This window comes from Fringilla coelebs (assembly GCF_963513975.1).
Source record: "Fringilla coelebs genome assembly, chromosome: 37".
NCBI lineage: Eukaryota > Metazoa > Chordata > Aves > Passeriformes > Fringillidae > Fringilla > Fringilla coelebs.
The window spans coordinates 724,845-748,450 of record NC_140063.1 but is presented as its reverse complement, the minus strand read 5'-3'; the positions used below and the strand labels follow the sequence as shown (position 1 = coordinate 748,450).

The following is a 23,606-nucleotide window of genomic DNA, read 5'->3' as shown; positions in this document are numbered from 1 at the left end:
AACCTGTCCCTGTCCCCACAGCCAACCTGCCTCCCACGCTGGCCAAGTCCCCATGCCATGTCCCACATCCCCAGCTGTCCCCAGCTGTCCCTAACCTGTCCCTGTCCCCTCACAGCCAACCTGCCTCCCACACTGGCCATGTCCCAGCTGTCCCCAGCTGTCTCCAGCTGTCCCCAGCTGTCCCTAACCTGTCCCTGTCCCCAGGTGTCCCTAACCTGTCCCTGTCCCCACACAGCCAACCTGCCTCCCACGCTGGCCAAGTCCCAGCTGTCCCCAAGTGTCCCCAGCTGTGCCTAACCCCGTATCACCCCTTAGCCAACCTGCCTCCCACACTGGCCATGTCCCAGCTGTCCCCAGCTGTCTCCGGCTGTCCCCAGCTGTCCCTAACCTGTCCCTGTCTCCAGGTGTCCCTAACCTGTCCCTGTCCCCACACAGCCAACCTGCCTCCCACGCTGGCCAAGTCCCAGCTGTCCCCAAGTGTCCCCAGCTGTCCCTAACCCCGTGTCACCCCTTAGCCAACCTGCCTCCCACACTGGCCATGTCCCAGCTGTCCCCAGCTGTCTCCAGCTGTCCCCAGCTGTCCCCAAGTGTCCCTAACCTGTTCCTGTCCCCTTGTAGCCAACCTGCCTCCCACGCTGACCATGTCCCAGCTGTCCCCAGCTGTCCCTAACCTGTCCCTGTCCCCACAGCCAACCTGCCTCCCACGCTGGCCAAGTCCCCATGCCATGTCCCACATCCCCAGCTGTCCCCAGCTGTCCCTAACCTGTCCCTGTCCCCTCACAGCCAACCTGCCTCCCATGCTGGCCATGTCCCAGCTGTCCCCAGCTGTCTCCAGCTGTCCCCAGCTGTCCCTAACCTGTCCCTGTCCCCTTGTAGCCAACCTGCCTCCCACGCTGGCCAAGTCCCAGGTGAGCAGCGTGCGGAAGAACCTGAAGCTGCACCTGCTGAGCGTGCTGCGCCACCCGTCCTCGGGCGACTTCCAGCCGCAGATCACCACGCTGCTGGTGGACCTGGGCACGCCGCAGGCCGAGATCGCCCGCAGCATGCCCAGCCCCCGCGAGGCCCGCAAGCGGCCCCGCGACGAGCCCGACGCCGCCCTCAAGAAGATGAAGATCGGTGAGAACCCGTGGTGGCACCTGTGTCACCTCCCTGTGGTGGTGTCGCTGTGGTGGGGTCAGGGTGGGTGGTGGTGGCCACCAGAAACGGCCCCGCGACGAGCCCGACGCCGCCCTCAAGAAGATGAAGATCGGTGAGAACCCGTGGTGGCACCTGTGTCACCTCCCCATGGTGATATCAGGTGTGGTGGGCTCAGGGTGGGCGGTGGTGGCCACCAGAAATGGGCCTGGGACGAGCCCTCAGGAAGATGAAGATCGATGAGTGTGGCATTGGTGACATCCTTGTCACCTCCCCGTGGTGGTGTCACTGTGGTGGGCTCAGGGTGGGCAGTGGTGGCCATCAGGGCTCAGGGTGGGTGGTGGTGGCCGTGGTGGCCATCAGGGGGTTGTGGAAATGGCCCTGGGACAAGCCCGACGCCGCCCTCAAGAAGATGAAGATCGGTGAGTGTGACACTGGGGACATCTTTGTCACCTCCCCGTGGTGGTGTCACTGTGGTGGTGGCCATCAGGGCTCAGGGTGGGTGGTGGTTGCTGTCAGAAATGGCCCCGGTACGAGCCCGACGCCGCCGTCAAGAACATGAAGATCGGTGAGTGTGGCATTGGGGACATCCTTGTCACCTCCCCATGGTGGTGTCACTGTGGTGGGCTCAGGGTGGGCGGTGGTGGCCACCAGAAATGCCCCCAGGATGAGCCTTCAGGAAGATGAAGATCGATGAGTGTGGCATTGGGGACATCCTTGTCACCTCCCCATGGTGGTGTCACTGTGGTGGGCTCAGGGTGGGCAGTGGTGGCCGTCAGAAGTGTCACCGTGACGAGCCCGACGCTGCCCTCAAGAAGATGAAGATCGGTGAGAAGCCGTGGTGGCACCTGTGTCACCTCCCCATGGTGGCAGCAGGGATGTGGTGGGCTCAGGGTGGGCGGTGGTGGCCACCAGAAATGGCCCCGGGATCAGTTCTCAAGAAGATGAAGATTGGTGAGTGTGACACTGGGGACATCCTTGTCACCTCCCTGTTGGTGGTGTCACTGTGGCGGGCTCAGGGTGGGCAGTGGTGGCCGTCAGAAATGGCCCCGGGACGAGCCCGACGCCGCCCTCAAGAAGATGAAGATCGGTGAGTGTGGCATTGGTGACATCCTTGTCACCTCCCTGTGGTGGTATCAGGTGTGGTGGTGGCCGTGGTGGCCGTCAGGGCTCAGGGTGGGTGGTGGTGGCCACCAGAAATGGCCCCGGGATGAGCCCTAAAGAAGATGAAGATCGGTGGGTGTGACATTGGGGACATCTTTGTCACCTCCCCGTGGTGGTGTCAGGTGTGGCGGGCTCAGGGTGGACGGTGGTGGCCACCAGAAACGGCCCCAGGATGAGCCCTCAGGAAGATGAAGATCGGTGGGTGTGACATTGGGGACATCCTTGTCACCTCCCCGTGGTGGTGTCACTGTGGTGGGCTCAGGGTGGGCGGTGGTGGCTGTGGTGGCCATCAGGGGGTTGTGGAAATGGCTCCGGGACGAGCCTGACGCCGCCCTCAAGAAGATGAAGATCGGTGAGTGTGGCATTGGGGACATCCTTGTCACCTCCCCGTGGTGGTGTCACTGTGGTGGGCTCAGGGTGGGCAGTGGTGGCCGTCAGAAGTGTCACCGTGACGAGCCCGACGCCGCCCTCAAGAAGATGAAGATCGGTGAGTGAGGCATTGGGGACATCCTTGTCACCTCCCCGTGGTGGCACCGTTGTCACCTCCCCCGTGGTGGCACTGTTGTCACCTCCCAGTGGTGGCACCATTGTCACCTCCCCCGTGGTGGTGGTGGCCGTCAGGTCCAGGGTGGTCCCTGGTGGCCGTCAGAGGGCTCTGGAAATGGCCCCAGGACAACCCTGATGCCACCCTCTAACTGTGGTGGCACCATTGTCACCTCCCCTGTGGTGGCATCATTGTCACCTCCCCTGTGGTGGCATCGTTGTCACCTCCCCTGTGATGGCACCGTTGTCACCTCCCCTGTGGTGGTGGTGGTTATCAGAGGGTCCCGGTGGCCTCATGGGGACACTGGGGACAGGTGGTGGCATCAAACCCCCACAGTGTCCTCCCAGTGTCACCCAGGGTCATCCCAGTCCCTTCTGGGGACAGTTGGTGGCATTAAACCCCACAGTGTCACCCCGGGTCATCCCAGTCCCTTCTGGGGACAGTTGGTGACATTAAACCCCCACAGGTCCCACCTGGTGACACTGGGCGAGGGGAGGTGACATTAAATGTCCCTCAGGTCCTCCAAGAGGCCACCCCCAGTGACCTTCCAGCGTCCCCAGCACCTGCTGGTGGCCCCTTGGGGACACTCAGGGACCCTCCTGTGTCCCCTCAGAGCCACCCCTGGGCGAGGATGACGAGGACAAGGACCTGGAGGCGCCGGCGGTGGCCGTGGCCAAGGTGGCCGGAGCGGTGACCGTCCCCTCGGACACCGACATCACGGCCGAGTTCCTGCAGCCGCTGCTGACCCCCGAGAACGTGGCCAACCTGGTCAGGGAGGGGACAACCTTGGGGACACCTTGGGGGGGTGGCACCTGTGTCACCTGTCCTGCTGACCCCCGAGAACGTGGCCAACCTGGTCAGGGAGGGGACATCGGCCTTGGGGACACTTTGGGGGGGGTGGTGTCACCTGTGTTACCTGTCCTGCTGACCTCCAGGAATGTCCCCAACCTGGTCAGGGAGGGGACAACCTTGGGGACACCTTGGGGGGGGTGGTGGCACCTGTGTCACCTGTCCTGCTGAGCCCCGAGAACGTGGCCAACCTGGTCAGGGAGGGGACAACCTTGGGGACACCTTGGGGGGGTGGTGGCACCTGTGTCACCTGTCCTGCTGATCCCCAGGAATGTCCCCAACCTGGTCAGGGAGGGGACATTGGCCTTGGGGACACTTTGGGGGGGTGTCACCTGTGTCACCTGTCCTGCTGACCCCCGAGAACGTGGCCAACCTGGTCAGGGAGGGGACAACCTTGGGGACACTTTGGGGGGGGAGTGTCACCTGTGTCACCTGTCCAGCTGACCCCCGAGAACGTGGCCAACCTGGTCAGGGAGGGGACATCGGCCTTGGGGACACCTTGGGGGGGTGGTGGCACCTGTGTCACCTGTCCTGCTGACCCCCGAGAATGTGGCCAACCTGGTCAGGGAGGGGACAACCTTGGGGACACTTTGGGGGGGCTGTCACCTGTCCTGCTGATCCCCAGGAATGTCCCCAGCCTGGTCAGGGAGGGGACATCGGCCTTGGGGACACTTTGGGGGGGGTGTCACCTGTCCTGCTGACCCCTAGGAATGTCCCCAACCTGGTCAGGGAGGGGACAACCCTGGGGACACTTTAGGGGGGGTGTCACCTGTGTCACCTGTCCTGCTGAGCCCCGAGAACGTGGCCAACCTGGTCAGGGAGGGGACATCGGCCTTGGGGACACTTTGGGGGGGGTGTCACCTGTGTCACCTGTCCTGCTGACCCCCGAGAACGTGGCCAACCTGGTCAGGGAGGGGACATCGGCCTTGGGGACACTTTGGGGGGGTGTCACCTGTGTCACCTGTCCTGCTGACCCCCAGGAATGTCCCTAGCCTGGTCAGGGAGGGGACATCGGCCTTGGGGACACTTTGGGGGGGTGTCACCTGTGTCACCTGTCCTGCTGACCCCTGAGAACGTGGCCAACCTGGTCAGGGAGGTTCCCTGAGATTATTTCAGATTCCCTGAGGTGATTTTGGGTTCCCTGAGCCATTTTTGGGTTCCCTGATGTGTTTTCGGGTTCCCTGATGATTTTTTGGGTTCCCTGACGATTTTCTGGGTTCCCCAAGGCACTTTCAGGGTCCCTGAGCCGTTTTTGGGTTCCCTGAGCTGTTTTTGGGTTCCCTGATGATGTTTTGGATTCCCCGAGGTGGTTTCGGGGTCCCTGAGCCGTTTTTGGGTTCCCTGAGCTGTTTTTGGGTTCCCTGATGATTTTCTGGGCTCCCCAGGGCAGTTTCGGGGTCCCTGAGCCGTTTTTGGTTTCCCTGATGATTTTTTGGTTTCCCTGATGATTTTTTGGTTTCCCTGATGATTTTCTGGGTTCCCTGATGATTTTCTGGGTTCCCCAAGGCGGTTTCAGGTTCCCTGATGATTTTTTTGTTTCCCTGCTGATTTTTTGGGCTCCCCGAGGCAGTTTCATGGTGCCTGAGTTGGTTTTGGGTTCCCTGATGATTTTTTGGATTCCCCGAGGTGGTTTTGGGGTCCCTGAGCCGTTTTTGGGTTCCCTGAGGTGATTTTGGGTTCCCTGCTGATTTTTTGGGTTCCCCGCGGCAGTTTCAGGGTCCCTGAGTTGTTTTTGGGTTCCCTGATGATTTTTTGGGTTCCCTGAGAATTTTTTGGGTTCCCTGAGGCAGTTTCGGGGTCCCTGAGTTGGTTTTGGTTTCCCTGATGATTTTCTGGGCTCCCCGAGGCAGTTTCAGGGTCCCTGAGCCGTTTTTGGGTTCCCTGATGATTTTTTTGGTTTCCCTGATGATTTTTTGGGTTCCCCGAGGCGGTTTCAGAGTCCCTGAGCCATTTTTGGGTTCCCTGATGATTTTCTGGGCTCCCCAAGGCAGTTTCATGGTCCCTGAGCCGTTTTTGGGTTCCCTGATGATTTTTTGGCTTCCCTGATGATTTTCTGGGTTTTCTGAGGTGTTTTTGGTTTCCCTGATGATTTTTTGGATTCCCCAAGGCAGTTTCATGGTCCCTGAGCCATTTTTGGGTTCCCTGAGCCGTTTTTGGTTTCCCTGATGATTTTTTGGTTTCCCTGATGATTTTCTGGGCTCCCCAAGGCAGTTTCATGGTCCCTGAGCCGTTTTTGGGTTCCCTGATGATTTTTTGGATTCCCTGAGGCAGTTTCAGAGTCCCTGAGCCATTTCTGGGTTCTCTGAGTTGGTTTTGGTTTCCCTGATGATTTTTTGGGTTCCCCAAGGCGGTTTCATGGTCCCTGAGCCGTTTTTGGGTTCCCTGATGATGTTTTGGGTTCCCTGAGTTGGTTTCAGGTTCCCTGATGATTTTCTGGGCTCCCCAAGGCGGTTTCATGGTCCCTGAGCCCTTTTTGGGTTCCCCGAGGCAGTTTCAGGTTCTCTGATGATTTTCTGGGTTCCCCGAGGCAATTTCAGGTTCTCTGATGATTTTTTGGGCTCCCCAAGGCGGTTTCATGGTCCCTGAGCCATTTTTGGGTTCCCCGAGGCAGTTTCAGGTTCTCTGATGATTTTCTGGGCTCCCCAAGGCGGTTTCAGGGTCCCTGAGCCGTTTTTGGGTTCCCTGATGATTTTTTGGGTTCCCCGAGGCGGTTTCAGGATCCCTGAGTTGGTTTTGGGTTCCCTGAGTTGGTTTTGGGTTCCCTGATGATTTTCTGGGCTCCCCGAGGCAGTTTCATGGTCCCTGAGCCGTTTTTGGGTTCCCTGATGATTTTTTGGCTTCCCTGATGATTTTCTGGGTTCCCCGAGGCGGTTTTGGTTTCCCTGATGATTTTTTGGTTTCCCTGAGCCATTTTTGGTTTCCCTGAGGTGTTTTTAGGTTCCCTGAGCCGTTTTTGGGGCCGTGTCTCCCCGCAGGTGCTGATCAGCATGGTGTACCTGCCCGAGGCCATGCCCGCCTCCTTCCAGGCCACCTACACGCCCGTGGAGTCGGCCGGCACCGAGGCGCAGATCAAGCACCTGGCCCGGCTCATGGCCACGCAGATGACGGCAGCCGGCCTGGGGCCAGGTCAGGGGACACCCCTGTCCCCAGAAATCGGGGTGGATTTGGGAAAAATCGGGGTTGGGGCGGGGTTTATGGGAGGTTTGGTGAGCTCAGGTGGGGTTTGGGGTTGTCCTGATTGGGGGAGTTCGGGCTCCAAGGAGGGGCAGGAATTGGGGGTGGTGGGATGAGGGTTTGTGAGGGTTTGGGTGGAATTCGAGGTTGGAACGTGGATTTGGGGAGGTTTGGGTGGGATTCACCCAGGTTGGGGAAGCCTCGCTGGGTTTCACCTGCCCCTGATGTGGCCACCCACAATCCCTGGACCCCCACCCTGTTCCCACCCCATTTTGACTGTTCCCACCCCATTTTGACTGTTCCCACCCCAAACTGACCATTCCCATCCCAATTTGACCATCCCCACCACGTTCCCACCCCATTCTGACCATTCCCACCCCAATTTTGCCCGTTCCCACCCAATTTTGCCCATTCCCCCCCCAGTTTTGCCCGTTTCCCCCCAATTTTGCCCGTTCCCCCCCATTTTGACCGTTCCCCACCCCAGTTTTGCCCATTCCTCCCCAGTTTTGCCCATTCCCCCCCATTTTGCCCATCCCCCCCCAATTTTGCCCATTCCCCCCCATTTTGCCCATTCCCACCCCAATTTTTCCCATTCCCCCCCAATTTTCCCCATTTCCCCCCAATCTTACCCGTTTCCCCCCATTTTTCCCTATTCCCCCCCAATTTTTCCTGTTCCTCCCCAATTTTCCCCATTCCCCCCCCATTTTTCCCCATTCCCCCCATTTTTTCCCATTCCCCCCAATTTTCCCCATTCCCCCCAATTCTGACCCTTCCCACCCCATTTTGCCCATTCCCCCCAATTTTCCCCATTTCCCCCCAGTTTTTCCCATTTCCCCCCCCATTTTTCCCCATTTCCCCCCACACTGACCATTCTCCCCATTTTCCCCATTCCCCCCATTTTCCCCATTCCCCCCATTTTTCCCCGTTCCCCCCACACTGACCATGCCCCCCACACCCCAGGTGTGGAGCAGACCAAGCTGCTGCGGGAGGAGCCCAAGGAGGAGAAGGTGGCCAAGCCAGGCCCCCCAATTTTGCCCATTCCCACCCCAATTTTTCCCATTTCCCCCCCAATTTTCCCCATTTCCCCCCCATTTTTCCCCATTTCCCCCACACTGACCGTGCCCCCACACCCCAGGCGTGGAGCAGACCAAGCTGCTGCGGGAGGAGCCCAAGGAGGAGAAGGTGGCCAAGCCAGGCCCCCCAAACTGACCGTTCCCCCCATTTTTTCCCATTTTTTACCCGTTTCCCCCCATTTTTCCCCATTTCCCCCCACACTGACCGTGCCCCCCGTGCCCCAGGTGTGGAGCAGACCAAGCTGCTGCGGGAGGAGCCCAAGGAGGAGAAGGTGGCCAAGCCAGTCCCCCCAAACTGACCGTTCCCCCCAAACTGACCGTTCCCCCCAATTTTGCTCATTCCCTTCCCAATTTTCCCCATTTCCCCCCATTTTTCCCCATTTCCCCCCACACTGACCATGCCCCCCACACCCCAGGCGTGGAGCAGACCAAGCTGCTGCGGGAGGAGCCCAAGGAGGAGAAGGTGGCCAAGCCAGTCCCCCCAAACTGACCGTTCCCCCCAATTTTTCCCCATTATCCCCATTTTTTACCCATTCCCACCCCAATTTTCCCCATTTCCCCCCATTTTTCCCCGTTCCCCCCACACTGACCGTGCCCCCACACCCCAGGTGTGGAGCAGACCAAGCTGCTGCGGGAGGAGCCCAAGGAGGAGAAGGTGGCCAAGCCAGTGACCCCAAACTGACCGTTCCCCCCAAACTGACCGTTCCCCCCATTTTTCCCCATTATCCCCATTTTTTCCCCGTTTCCCCCCATTTTTCCCCATTTCCCCCCACACTGACCGTGCCCCCACACCCCAGGTGTGGAGCAGACCAAGCTGCTGCGGGAGGAGCCCAAGGAGGAGAAGGTGGCCAAGCCAGGCCCCCCAAACTGACCGTTCCCCCCAATTTTGCCCATTCCCCCCAATTTTACCCATTCCCCCCATTTTTTACCCGTTTCCCCCCATTTTTCCCCATTCCCCCACACTGACCGTGCCCCCACACCCCAGGCATGGAGCAGACCAAGCTGCTGTGGGAGGAGCCCAAGGAGGAGAAGGTGGCCAAGCCAGGCCCCCCAAACTGACCGTTCCCCCCATTTTTGCCCATTCCCCCCCATTTTTTCCCATTTTTCCCCATTTCCCCCCACACTGACCGTGCCCCCCACACCCCAGGCGTGGAGCAGACCAAGCTGCTGCGGGAGGAGCCCAAGGAGGAGAAGGTGGCCAAGCCAGTCCCCCCAAACTGACCGTTCCCCCCAGTTTTGCCCATTATCCCCATTTTTTACCCGTTTCCCCCCATTTTTCCCCATTTCCCCCCACACTGACCGTGCCCCCACACCCCAGGTGTGGAGCAGACCAAGCTGCTGCGGGAGGAGCCCAAGGAGGAGAAGGTGGCCAAGCCGGACGCGGTGCTGATCAAGCGGCGCCTGTCGGCGCTGGGCCAGGGCCAGGCCATCGCCGTGCTGGGCGCGCACGGCTCGGCCGCGGGGCTGCCGGACGAGACCCCCCAGGCCAAGCGCCGGCCAGAGCCCATCATGCCGGCCACGCAGCCACGGTCAGTGCCCGGAGACCCCCACGGCCCCCGGATGGTCCCTGTCCCCCGGGTGGTCCCAATTCAGTGACCCCTGATGGTCTCATTCCCCTGGATGATCCCAATCCCGATGACCCCGATGGTCCCAATCCCCTGGATGATCCCCTGCCCCCGGGTGGTCCCAATCCCCATGACCCCGATGGTCCCAATCCCCTGGGATGGTCCCTGTCCCCTGGGTGGTCCCAATCCCCATGACCCCGATGGCCCCCCGGATGGTCCCCTGCCCCTGGGTGGTCCCAATCCCCATGACCCCGATGGTCCCAATCCCATGGATGATCCCCTGCCCCTGGGTGGTCCCAATCCCCATGACCCCGATGGTCCCAATCCCATGGATGATCCCCTGTCCCCTGGGTGGTCCCTATCCCATGACCCCGATGGTCCCAATCCCATGGATGATTCCCTGCCCCTGGGTGGTCCCAATCCCCATGACCCTGATGGTCCCAATCCCATGGATGATCCCAGTCCTCTGGATGATCCCAATCAATCACCCCAATGATCCCAATCCCCCGGATGGTCCCCTGCCCCTGGGTGGTCCCAATCCCCATGACCCCAATGGTCCCAATCCCCTGGATGATCTCAGTCCTCTGGATGATCCCAATCCCAATGACCCCAATGGTCCCAATCCCCTGGATGATCCCCTGCCCCCGGGTGGTCCCAATCCCGATGGCCCCCCAGATGGTCCCTGTCCCCCGGGTGGTCCCAGTCCCCATGGCCCCAATGGTCCCAATCCCAATGACCCCAGTGATCCCAATCCCGATGACCCCGATGGTCCCATTCCCTTGGATGATCCCCTGTTCCCTGGGTGGTCCCAATCCTGATGACCCCCACGGCCCCCCGATGGTCCCCGTCCCCCGGGTGGTCCCAATTCAGTGACCCCCGATGGTCTCATTCCCCTGGATGATCCCAGTCCCAATGACCCCGATGATCCCAATCCCAATGACCCCAATGGTCCCAATCCCCTGGATGATCCCCTGCCCCCGGGTGGTCCCAATCCCGATGGCCCCCCAGATGGTCCCTGTCCCCCGGGTGGTCCCAGTCCCCATGGCCCCAATGGTCCCAATCCCAATGACCCCAATGATCCCAATCCCAATGACCCCAATGGTCCCAATCCCCTGGATGATCTCAGTCCTCTGGATGATCCCAATCCCGATGACCCCAATGGTCCCAATCCCCTGGATGATCCCCTGCCCCCGGGTGGTCCCAATCCCGATGGCCCCCCAGATGGTCCCTGTCCCCCGGGTGGTCCCAGTCCCCATGGCCCCAATGGTCCCAATCCCAATGACCCCAATGATCCCAATCCCGATGACCCTGATGGTCCCATTCCCTTGGATGACCCCCTGTTCCCTGGGTGGTCCCAATCCTGATGACCCCCACGGCCCCCCGATGGTCCCCGTCCCCCGGGTGGTCCCAATTCAGTGACCCCCAATGATCCCAATCCCCGGGATGATCCCAATCCCCATGACCCCAATGATCCCAATCCCCATGACCCCGATGATCCCAATCCCAATGACCCCAATGATCCCAATCCCAATGACCCCGATGGTCCCAATCCCCTGGATCATCCCCTGCCCCCAGGTGGTCCCAATCCCGATGACCCCAATGGTGCCAATGCCCTGGATGATCCCAATCCCCATGACCCCAATGATCCCAATCCCAATGATCCCAATGGTCCCATTCCCCTGGATGATCCCCTGTTCCCTGGGTGGTCCCTATCCCATGACCCCGATGGTCCCAATCCCCTGGATGATCCCCTGTCCCCGGGTGGTCCCAATCCCCATGACCCCAATGATCCCAATCCTCTGGATGATCCCAATGATCCTGATGACCCCAGTGTTCCCCTGGATGATCCCGTTCCCCTGGATGATCCCAATCCCAATGACCCTGATGATCCCAATGCCCTGGATGATCCCAACGACCCCGATGATCCCAATCCTCTGGATGATCCCAATCCCAATGACCCCAATGATCCCAGTCCTCTGGATGATCCCAATCCCTTGGATGATCCCCATCCCAATGACCCCGCTGACCCCACTGACCCCACTCTCCCCGCTGACCCCATTCCCCCAGATGACCCCGCTGACCCCACTGACCCCACTCTCCCCGCTGACCCCATTCCCCCAGATGACCCCACTGACCCCATTCCCCCAGATGACCCCGCTGACCCCACTGACCCCAGATGTCCCCAATGACCCCGCTGACCCCATTCCCCCAGATGACCCCGCTGACCCCATTCCCCCAGATGTCCCCAGTGACCCCGCTGACCCCATTCCCCCAGATGACTCCGCTGGCCCCAATGACCCCATTCCCCCCGCTGCCCCCAATGACCCCATTCCCCCCGCTGACCCCACTGACCCCATTCCCCCAGATGTCCCCAATGGCCCCATTGACCCCACTACCCCCGCTGACCCCGCTGCCCCCGATGACCCCTTTCCCCCAGATAACCCCAGTGACCCCATTCCCCCAGATGACCCCGCTGACCCCATTCCCCCGGATGACCCCAGTGACCCCATTCCCCCCGCTGACCCCATTCCCCCTGCTGACCCCACTCCCCCCGCTGACCCCAGTGACCCCACTCCCCCTGCTGACCCCAGTGACCCCATTCCCCCTGCTGACCCCATTCCCCCCGCTGACCCCGCTGACCCCATTCCCCCAGATGTCCCCAATGACCCCATTCCCCCAGATGTCCCCAATGGCCCCATTCCCCCAGATGTCCCCAATGTCCCCACTGACCCCACTGACCCCATTCCCCCAGATGTCCCCACTCCCCCCAATGACCCCACTCCCCCCACTGGCCCCATTGCCCCCTCTGACCCCGCTGACCCCATTCCCCCCGCTGACCCCATTCCCCCGGATGTCCCCACTGACCCCATTCCCCCAGATGTCCCCAATGTCCCCAATGACCCCATTCCCGCCTCTGACCCCGCTGCCCCGTTCCCGCAGGCTGGCGGGCGCGGGGGGCCGTAAGAAGGTGTTCCGCCTCAGCGACGTGCTGAAGCCGCTCAGCGAGGTGCAGGTGGAGAAGCTGAAGCTCGGCGCCGTGCGCCGCATCCTGCGCTCCGAGAGGGCCGTGGCGGCCAGCGGGGCCGCCCAGGTACGCGCCCCACACCTGGGCACACCTGGGGTGCAGCTGGGTACAGCTGGGTGCATCTGGGCATAGCTGGGATAACCCTGGGATACACCTGGACACAGCTGGGATACACCTGGACACAGCTGGGGTAACCCTGGGATACACCTGGGCACACCTGGGATACAGCTGGGATACAGCTGGGTGCATCTGGGATAACCCTGGGCACAGCTGGGATAACCCTTGGGATACAGCTGGGCACAGCTGGGATACAGGTGGGATACACCTGGGCACACCTGGGGTGCAGCTGGGCACAGCTGGGATAACCCTGGGATACACCTGGACACAGCTGGGATACAGGTGGGATACACCTGGGCACACCTGGGATACAGCTGGACGGAGCTGGGATAACCCTGGGATACAGCTGGGCACACCTGGGTACACCTGGGATACAGCTGGGCACAGCTGGGATAACCCTGGGATACAGCTGGACACAGCTGGGATAACCCTGGGATACACGTGGACACAGCTGGGATAACCCTGGGATACAGCTGGACACAGCTGGGATACACCTGGGCACACCTAGGATGCAGCTGGGCCCAGCTGGGCACACCTGGGATAACCCTGGGATACAGCTGGGCACACCTGGGATACAGCTGGGCACACCTGGAATACACCTGGGATACAGCTGGGCACACCTGGGATACACCTGGGCACATCTGGGATACACCTGGGACACATCTGGGCACATCTGGGATACACCTGGGATACAGATGAGCACACCTGGGATACACCTGGGCACATCTGTAATACACCTGGGATACAGCTGGGCACACCTGGGATACAGCTGGGATAACCCTGGTTGAGCGACCATTGAATGACCCTTTCAAATGACCGCTGAATGACCACTGAGTGACCATGGAGTGACCCCCCAGGTGCCCCAACAGGCCCAGGTGACGATCCTGGTCTTGCTGGTGATGGAGTTCCAGTGACCCTTGAGTGACCCTTGAGTGACCATTGACTAATCCCTTGAGTAACCATGGAATGACCCTTTCCAATGACCACTGAGTGACCATGGAATGACCATGGAGTGACCACAGAGTGACCCCCGGTGTCCCCCAGGCGCGGGTGAAGATCCTGGCCTCGCTGGTGACGCAGTTCCAGTGACCCTTGAGTGACCATTGACTAATCCCTTGAGTATCTCTTGAGTAACCATTGAATGACCATTGAGTGACCATGGAATGACCATGGAGTGACCACAGAGTGACCCCCGGTGTCCCCCAGGCGTGGGTGAAGATCCTGGCCTCGCTGGTGACGCAGTTCCAGTGACCTTTGAGTGACCATTGACTAATCCCTTGAGTAACCGTTGAGTAACCCTTTCCAATGACCACTGAGTGACCATGGAATGACCACTGAGTGACCATGGAATGACCACTGAGTGACCCCCGGTGTCCCCCAGGCGTGGGTGAAGATCCTGGCCTCGCTGGTGACGCAGTTCCAGTGACCTTTGAGTGACCATTGACTAATCCCTTGAGTAACCGTTGAGTAACCCTTTCCAATGACCACTGAGTGACCATGGAATGACCACTGAGTGACCATGGAATGACCACTGAGTGACCCCCGGTGTCCCCCAGGCGTGGGTGAAGATCCTGGCCTCGCTGGTGACGCAGTTCTAGTGACCTTTGAGTGACCATTGACTAATCCCTTGAGTAACCATGGAATGACCCTTTCCAATGACCACTGAGTGACCATGGAATGACCACTGAGTGACCACTGAGTGACCCCCGGTGTCCCCCAGGCGCGGGTGAAGATCCTGGCCTCGCTGGTGATGCAGTTCCAGTGACCCTTGAGTGACCATTGACTAATCCCTTGAGTATCCCTCGAGTGACCATTGACTAATTCCTTGAGTAACCATAGAATGACCCTTTCAAATGACCACTGAGTGACCATGGAATGACCATGGAGTGACCATGGAATGACCATGGAATGACCATGGAGTGACCACAGAGTGACCCCCGGTGTCCCCCAGGCATGGGTGAAGATCCTGGCCTCGCTGGTGACGCAGTTCCAGTGACCTTTGAGTGACCATTGACTAATCCCTTGAGTATCCCTTGAGTGACCATTGACTAATCCCTTGAGTATCCCTTGAGTAACCATTGAATGACCATTGAATGACCATGGAATGACCATGGAGTGACCACTGAGTGACCCCCGGTGTCCCCCAGGCGCGGGTGAAGATCCTGGCCTCGCTGGTGACGCAGTTCCAGTGACCCTTGAGTGACCCTTGAGTGACCATTGACTAATCCCTTGAGTATCCCTCGAGTGACCATTGACTAATCCCTTGAGTAACCATGGAATGACCCTTTCAAATGACCACTGAGTGACCACTGAGTGACCCCCGGTGTCCCCCAGGCGCGGGTGAAGATCCTGACCTCGCTGGTGACGCAGTTCCAGTGACCCTTGAGTGACCATTGACTAATCCCTTGAGTATCCCTTGAGTAACCATTGAATGGCCATTGAATGACCATGGAATGACCATGGAGTGACCACTGAGTGACCCCTGGTGTCCCTCAGGCGCGGGTGAAGATCCTGGCCTCGCTGGTGACACAGTTCCAGTGACCCTTGAGTGACCCTTGAGTGACCATTGACTAATCCCTTGAGTAACCATGGAATGACCCTTTCCAATGACCACTGAGTGACCATGGAATGACCACTGAGTGACCATGGAATGACCACTGAGTGACCACTGAGTGACCCCTGGTGTCCCCCAGGCATGGGTGAAGATCCTGGCCTCGCTGGTGACGCAGTTCCAGTGACCCTTGAGTGACCCTTGAGTGACCATTGACTAATCCCTTGAGTATCCCTCGAGTGACCATTGAGTAACCCTTTCCAATGACCACTGAGTGACCATGGAATGACCATGGAGTGACCACTGAGTGACCCCAGGTGTCCCCCAGGCGCGGGTGAAGATCCTGGCCTCGCTGGTGACGCAGTTCCAGTGACCATTGACTAATTCCTTGAGTAACCATGGAATGACCCTTTCCAATGACCACTGAGTGACCATGGAATGACCATGGAGTGACCACTGAGTGACCCCCGGTGTCCCCCAGGCGCGGGTGAAGATCCTGGCCTCGCTGGTGACGCAGTTCCAGTGACCCTTGACTAATCCCTTGAGTATCCCTCGAGTGACCATTGACTAATCCCTTGAGTAACGATGGAATGACCCTTTCAAATGACCACTGAGTGACCACTGAGTGACCCCCGGTGTCCCTCAGGCGCGGGTGAAGATCCTGGCCTCGCTGGTGACGCAGTTCCAGTGACCATTGAGTGACCATTGACTAATCCCTTGAGTATCCCTCGAGTGACCATTGACTAATCCCTTGAGTATCCCTTGAGTGACCATGGAATGACCATGGAGTGACCACAGAGTGACCCCCGGTGTCCCCCAGGCGCGGGTGAAGATCCTGGCCTCGCTGGTGACGCAGTTCCAGTGACCCTTGATTAATCCCTTGAGTATCCCTCGAGTGACCATTGAGTAACCCTTTCCAATGACCACTGAGTGACCATGGAATGACCACTGAGTGACCATGGAATGACCACTGAGTGACCCCCGGTGTCCCTCAGGCCCAGGTGAAGATCCTGGCCTCGCTGGTGACGCAGTTCCGGTGACCTTTGAGTGACCATTGACTAATCCCTTGAGAACCATTTGAGTGACCCTTTCAAATGACCACGGAGTGACCACAGAGTGACCCCCGGTGTCCCCCAGGCGCGGGTGAAGATCCTGGCCTCGCTGGTGACGCAGTTCCAGTGACCTTTGATTAATCCCTTGAGTATCCCTTGAGTGACCATTGAGTAACCCTTTCCAATGACCACTGAGTGACCATGGAGTGACCACAGAGTGACCCCCGGTGTCCCTCAGGCACGGGTGAAGATCCTGGCCTCGCTGGTGACGCAGTTCTAGTGACCCTTGAATAACCCTTGATTAGCCCTTGAATGACCATGGAATGATCCTTTCCAATGACCACTGAGTGACCATGGAATGACCATGGAGTGACCATGGAATGACCATGGAATGACCATGGAGTGACCACAGAGTGACCCCCGGTGTCCCCCAGGCGCGGGTGAAGATCCTGGCCTCGCTGGTGACGCAGTTCCAGTGACCTTTGAGTGACCATTGACTAATCCCTTGAGTAATCCTTGAATAACCATTGAATGACCATTGAGTGACCCTTTCAAATGACCACTGAGTGACCCCTGGTGTCCCCGCAGGCGCGGGTGAAGATCCTGGCCTCGCTGGTGACACAGTTCCAGTGACCTTTGATTAATCCCTTGAGTGACCCTTGAGTGACCATTGAGTAACCCTTTCCAATGACCACTGAGTGACCATGGAATGACCACTGAGTGACCCCCGGTGTCCCCCAGGCGCGGGTGAAGATCCTGGCCTCGCTGGTGACGCAGTTCGAGGTGCCCCTCAAGGGCGAGGTGCTCTCCTTCATCCTGGAGGACGTGCGGGGCCGCCTGGACCTGGCCTTCGCCTGGCTCTTCCAGGAGTACAACGCGCACCTGGCGCGCGGCGCGGGGCTGGAGCGCTACGACGAGTGCCTGATCGGGCTGCTGGCCGGGCTGCAGGAGAAACCCGACCAGAAGGACGGGTACGGGACACGGGGGGACATGGGGGGACACGGGGACACGGGGTGGGACACGGGGACACGGGGTGGGACACGGACACAGCGACAGGGCTGGAGCGCTACGACGAGTGCCTGATCGGGCTGCTGGCCGGGCTGCAGGAGAAACCCGACCAGAAGGACGGGTACGGGACACGGGGGGACATGGGGGGACATGGGGACAGTGCCGGGGACACGGGGATGGGGACACGGGGTGGGACATGGGACAGCACCGGGGACACGGGGTGGGACATGGGGTGGGACACAGGACAGCACCGGGGACACGGGGTGGGACACAGGGACACGGGGTGGGACATGGGGTGGGACACAGGACAGCACCAGGGACACGGGGTGAGACACAGGGACATGGGGACACGGGGTGGGACACGGGGACACGGGGTGGGACATGGGGTGGGACACAGGACAGCACTGGGGACACGGGGTGAGACACAGGGACATGGGGACACGGGGTGGGACACGGGGACACGGGGTGGGACATGGGGTGGGACACAGGACAGCACTGGGGACACGGGGTGAGACACGGGACAGCGCCGGGGACACGGGGTGGGACACAGGGACATGGGGATGGGGACACAGGACAGCACCAGGGACATGGGACAGCGCCGGGGACACGGGGTGGGACACAGGGACATGGGGATGGGGACACGGGGACAGCACCAGGGACACATGGACAGCAATGGGGACATGGGGTGGGACACGAGGATGGGGACACGGAGATGGGGACACAGGGATGGGGACACAGGGACGGGATGGGGATGGGGACACCAGATTGGGTTGGTGCCATTGGGATGGGGACAGCAGACTGGGTTGGTGCCACCAAAGGTGGATTGGGGACACCAGAGATGGGTTGGGGACACCAGGGTTGGGTTGGGGACACCAGGGTTGGGTTGGTGCCACTGGGACTAGGCCAGTGCTAGGACAGTGCCACCAGGTGTGGGACGGTGCCACCAGGTCTAGGACAGTGCCACCAGGTGTAGGACAGTGCCACCTGGACGGTGTCCCCAGGGATGGCACAGACCCCTTAGGGCCCAGCTGGTGCCACCAGTGCCACCTCTGGGGACAGAGCAGAGCCACCAAGCCCAGGGCCACCCCCCCGGCGTGTCCCCAGCCCGGTGACACCGGCGCTGTCCCTGTCCCCAGGATCTTCACCAAGGTGGTGCTGGAGGCGCCGCTGATCACCGAGAGCGCCCTGGAGGTGATCCGCAAGTACTGCGAGGACGAGGTGGGGACACCTGGGGGGACACCTGGGGGACATTGGGGGACACCGGGGACACCGGGGGGGACACCGGGGAGGGGGACACTGGGGGGGACACATGGAGGTGGTGGACAAAGGTGACACGGCCAGGGTGGGTGGGGAGGTGACACCTGGAGGTGATCCGCAAGTACTGCGAGGACGAGGTGGGGACACCTGGGACACCTGGGGACACCTGGGGACACCGGGGGGGACACCGGGGAGGGGGACACTGGGGGGGACACACGGAGGTGGCGGACAAAAGTGACACGGCCAGGGTGGGTGGGGAGGTGACACCTGGAGGTGATCCGCAAGTACTGCGAGGACGAGGTGGGGACACCTGGGGGGACACCTGGGGACACCTGGGGACATTGGGGGACACCGGGGGGGACACCAGGGGGACACACGGAGGTGGCGCACAAAGGTGACACGGCCAGGGTGGGTGGGGAGGTGACACCTGGAGGTGATCCGCAAGTACTGCGAGGACGAGGTGGGGACACCTGGGACACCTGGGGACACCTGGGACACCTGGGGGGGGCACTGCGGGGGACATCAGGGGGATTGGGGAGGGACACCAGGGGGACACTGAAGGGGACAGGGAGGGGGACACCGGGAGGGGACATTGGAGGGGACACTGCAGGAGATCAGGAGAGACGCTGGAGGGGACACCCAGGGACACCTGGGGACACCTGGGGGGGGGACACACGGAGGTGGCAAACAAAGGTGACATGGCCAGGGTGGGTGGGGAGGTGACACCTGGAGGTGACACGGGGAGGTGACACATGGAAGTGACACCATAAGAGAAGGTGGAGGTGACAATGGGGATGGGACACCTGGAGGTGACACCTGGAGGTGACACGGGGAGGTGAGACATGGAGATGCCACCATGAGAGAAGGTGGAGGTGACAATGGGGAGGGGACACCTGGAGGTGACACGTGGAGGTGACAATGGGGATGGGACACCTGGAGGTGACACCTGGAGGTGACACGGGGAGGTGAGACATGGAGATGACACCATGAGAGAAGGTGGAGGTGACAATGGGGAGGGGACACCTGGAGGTGGCACCTGGGGATGACACGGGGAGGTGACACCAGGAGACACCTGGAGGGGCCACGGGGCAGGTGACACCAGGAGACACCTGGAGGGGCCGTGGGGCGGTGCCATCCGGAGGTGCCACCCAGAGGTGTCCCCGGTGTCCCCTCAGAGCCGCACCTACCTGGGCATGTCCACCCTGCGGGACCTGATCTTCAAGCGGCCGTCGCGGCAGTTCCAGTACCTGCACGTGCTGCTGGACCTGAGCTCGCACGAGAAGGACAAGGTGGGGACACCTGGGGACACCTGGGGACATTGGGGACATTGGGGACATTGGGGACACCGGGGGGATTGGGGACATTGGGGACATTGGGGCAGTTCCAGTACCTGCACGTGCTGCTGGACCTGAGCTCGCACGAGAAGGACAAGGTGGGGACACCTGGGGACATTGGGGACACCTGGGGACATTGGGGACACCTGGGGACATTAGGGACATTGGGGGTTGGTGGGTCCCAGGTGACGCAGGTGTGGCGCGGGTGTTGCAGGTGATAGGAGTGCCCCAGGTGGCACACACAGGTCACACAGGTGCCCCAGGTGGCACAGACAGGTGACCCAGGTGTGCACAGGTGCGGCAGCAGGCGCTGCAGTTCATCAAGCGCATGTACGAGAAGGAGCAGGTGGCACATAGGGGTGGCACAGGTGGCACACACAGGTGTGCCCAGGTGGCACACAGGTGACCCAGGTGTGCGCAGGTGCGGCAGCAGGCGCTGCAGTTCATCAAGCGCATGTACGAGAAGGAGCGGGTGGCACAGGGGTGGCACAGGTGGCACACAAGGGTGGCACAGGTGACACAGGGGTGACACAGGTGTGCCCAGGTTGCACAGACAGGTGACCCAGGTGTGCGCAGGTGCGGCAGCAGGCGCTGCAGTTCATCAAGCGCATGTACGAGAAGGAGCAGGTGGCACATAGGGGTGGCACAGGTGGCACACACAGGTGTGCCCAGGTGGCACACAGGTGACCCAGGTGTGCGCAGGTGCGGCAGCAGGCGCTGCAGTTCATCAAGCGCATGTACGAGAAGGAGCGGGTGGCACAGGGGTGGCACAGGTGGCACACAAGGGTGGCACAGGTGACACAGGGGTGACACAGGTGTGCCCAGGTTGCACAGACAGGTGACCCAGGTGTGCGCAGGTGCGGCAGCAGGCGCTGCAGTTCATCAAGCGCATGTACGAGAAGGAGCGGGTGGCACACAGGGGTGGCACAGGTGACACAGGTGTGCCCAGGTGGCACACACAGGTGTGCCCAGGTGACCCAGGTGTGCACAGGTGCGGCAGCAGGCGCTGCAGTTCATCAAGCGCATGTACGAGAAGGAGCAGGTGGCACACAGGGGTGGCACAGGTGACACAGGGGTGGCACAGGTGGCACACACAGGTGTGCCCAGGTGACCCAGGTGTGCACAGGTGCGGCAGCAGGCGCTGCAGTTCATCAAGCGCATGTACGAGAAGGAGCAGCTGCGCGAGTACGTGGAGAAGTTCGCCCTCAATTACCTGCAGCTCCTGGTGCACCCCAACCCCCCCTCCGTGCTCTTCGGCGCCGACAAGGACACAGGTGAGGCCCCGGGACCCTGGACCCAGGAGACCATCAGGCAGTGCCTGTACCTGTACCTTACCTGTACCTGTACCTGTACCTGTACCTGGCCCTGGCCCTGTACCTGTACCTGTACCTGCACCTGTACCTGTACCTGTACCTGCACCTGTACCTGTACCCGTACCTGCACCTGTACCTGTACCTGCACCTGTACCTGTACCTGCACCTGTACCTGTACCTGTACCTGTACCTGTACCTGTATCTGTACCTGTACCTGTACCTGCACCTGCACCTGTACCTGTACCTGTACCTGCACCTGCACCTGCACCTGCACCTGCACCTGTACCTGTACCTGTACCTGTACCTGCACCTGCACCTGTACCTGCACCTGTACCTGTACCTGTACCTGTACCTGCACCTGCACCTGTACCTGTACCTGCACCTGTACTTTTACCTGTACCTGCACCTGCACCTGTACCTGTACCTTACCTGTACCTGTACCTGTACTTTTACCTGTACCTGTACCTGCACCTGTACCTGTACCTTTACCTGTACCTGTACCTGTACCTGTACCTGCACCTGTACCTGTACCTGCACCTGTACCTGTACCTGCACCTATACCTATACCTGTACCTGTACCTGGCCCGTTTTGGGTCATTAATTCCATTTTTTCTCATTATAACCCCATTTTTGCTCACTCTAACCCCATTTTTGCTCATTATAACCCCATTTTTTGTCACTCTAACCCTGTTTTTTGTCACTCTGACCCCGTTTTTTGTCACTCTGACCCCGTTTTGGTATCACTGTGTGTCCCCAGAGGTGGCAGCGCCCTGGACTGAGGAGACCATCAAGCAGCGCCTGTACCTGTACCTGGCCCTGTACCTGTACCTGTACCTGGCCCTGGCCCTGGCCCAGTTTTGCTCTCTATAATCCCATTTTTGCTCACTCTAACCCCATTTTTTGTCACTCTGACCCCGTTTCTGGTCACTTTCACCCCGTTTTGGTGTCCCCAGAGGTGGCAGCGCCCTGGACAGAGGAGACCATCAAGCAGTGCCTGTACCTGTACCTGTACCTGTACCTGTACCTGTACCTGGCCCATTTTGGGTCATTAATTCAATTTTTGCTCACTCTAACCCCATTTTTTGTCACTCTAACCCCATTTTTGCTCACTCTGACCCCGTTTTTGCTCACTTTCACCCCATTTTGGTGTCCCCAGAGGTGGCGGCGCCCTGGACAGAGGAGACCATCAAGCAGTGCCTGTACCTGTACCTGGCCCTGTCCCTGGCCCTGGCCCTGGCCCGTTTTGGGTCATTAATCCCATTTTTTGTCACTCTAATCCCATTTTTGCTCACTCTGACCCCATTTTTTGTCACTTTCTCCCCGTTTTGGTGTCCCCAGAGGTGGCAGCGCCCTGGACAGAGGAGACCATCAAGCAGTGCCTGTACCTGTACCTGGCCCTGCTGCCCCACAACCACAAGCTGATCCACGAGCTCGCCTCCGTCTACACCGAGGCCATCGCCGACATCAAGCGCACGGTGCTGCGCGTCATCGAGCAGCCGGTCAGGGGACACTGGGGACACCTGGGGACACTGGGGACATCATGGGGACATCATGGGGACACTGGGGACACCGTGGGAAATCACCTTCCCTGTCCCTGTTATCAATTAGTGGGGTCAGTTAATTGGGGCAGTTGGGTGTGACCATCACAGAGGTCATTGAGCAGCTGGTGAGGTGACACTGGGGACACCTGGGGACATCATGGGGACACTGGGGACACCTGGGGACATTGGGGACATCCATGGGCACCGTGGGAAATCACCTTCCATGTCCCTGTTGTCAATTAGTGGGGTCGGTTAATTGGGGCAGTTGGGTGTGACCATCATGGAGGTGACATGGAGGTCATTGAGCAGCCGGTCAGGGGACACTGGGGACACTGGGGACATCTTGGGGACATCATGGGGACACTGGGGACATCCCTTGGCACCGTGGGAAATCACCTTCCCTGTCCCCGTTATCAATTAGTGGGGTCGGTTAATTGGGGCAGTTGGGTGTGACCATCGCCGACATCAAGCGCACGGTGCTGCGCGTCATCGAGCAGCCGGTCAGGGACACTGGGGACACCTGGGGACATTGGGGACATCATGGGGACACTGGGGACACTGTGGGAAATCACCTTCCATGTCCCCTTTATCAATTAGTGGGGTCGGTTAATTGGGGCAGTTGGGTGTCACCATCATGGAGGTGACATGGAGGTCATTGAGCAGCCAGTCAGGGGACACTGGGGACATCATGGGGACATCATGGGGACACTTGGGGACATTGGGGACATCCATGGGCACCGTGGGAAATCACCTTCCCTGTCCCCGTTATCAATTAGTGGGGTCAGTTAATTGGGGCAGTTGGGTGTGGCCATCGCCGACATCAAGCGCACGGTGCTGCGCGTCATCGAGCAGCCGGTCAGGGACACTGGGGACATTTGGGGACATTGGGGACATCATGGGGACAC

The 23,606-nt window shown here is 60.1% G+C and overlaps 1 protein-coding gene across 1 annotated transcript in view; it reads left to right on the top strand.

The window, feature by feature from the left end:
• Positions 1–23,606, top strand: part of SYMPK (symplekin scaffold protein) — a 53,050-nt gene that overhangs the window by 16,653 nt on the left and 12,791 nt on the right. The window contains exons 9-18 of the mRNA XM_084224420.1: positions 877–1,116; positions 3,456–3,610; positions 6,667–6,817; positions 9,257–9,467; positions 12,444–12,594; positions 16,990–17,219; positions 18,393–18,474; positions 19,689–19,802; positions 20,974–21,121; positions 22,499–22,659. Of these exons, the coding sequence (XP_084080546.1) occupies positions 877–1,116; positions 3,456–3,610; positions 6,667–6,817; positions 9,257–9,467; positions 12,444–12,594; positions 16,990–17,219; positions 18,393–18,474; positions 19,689–19,802; positions 20,974–21,121; positions 22,499–22,659 (1,643 nt within the window). The remainder of the gene's footprint in view (positions 1–876; positions 1,117–3,455; positions 3,611–6,666; positions 6,818–9,256; positions 9,468–12,443; positions 12,595–16,989; positions 17,220–18,392; positions 18,475–19,688; positions 19,803–20,973; positions 21,122–22,498; positions 22,660–23,606) is intronic.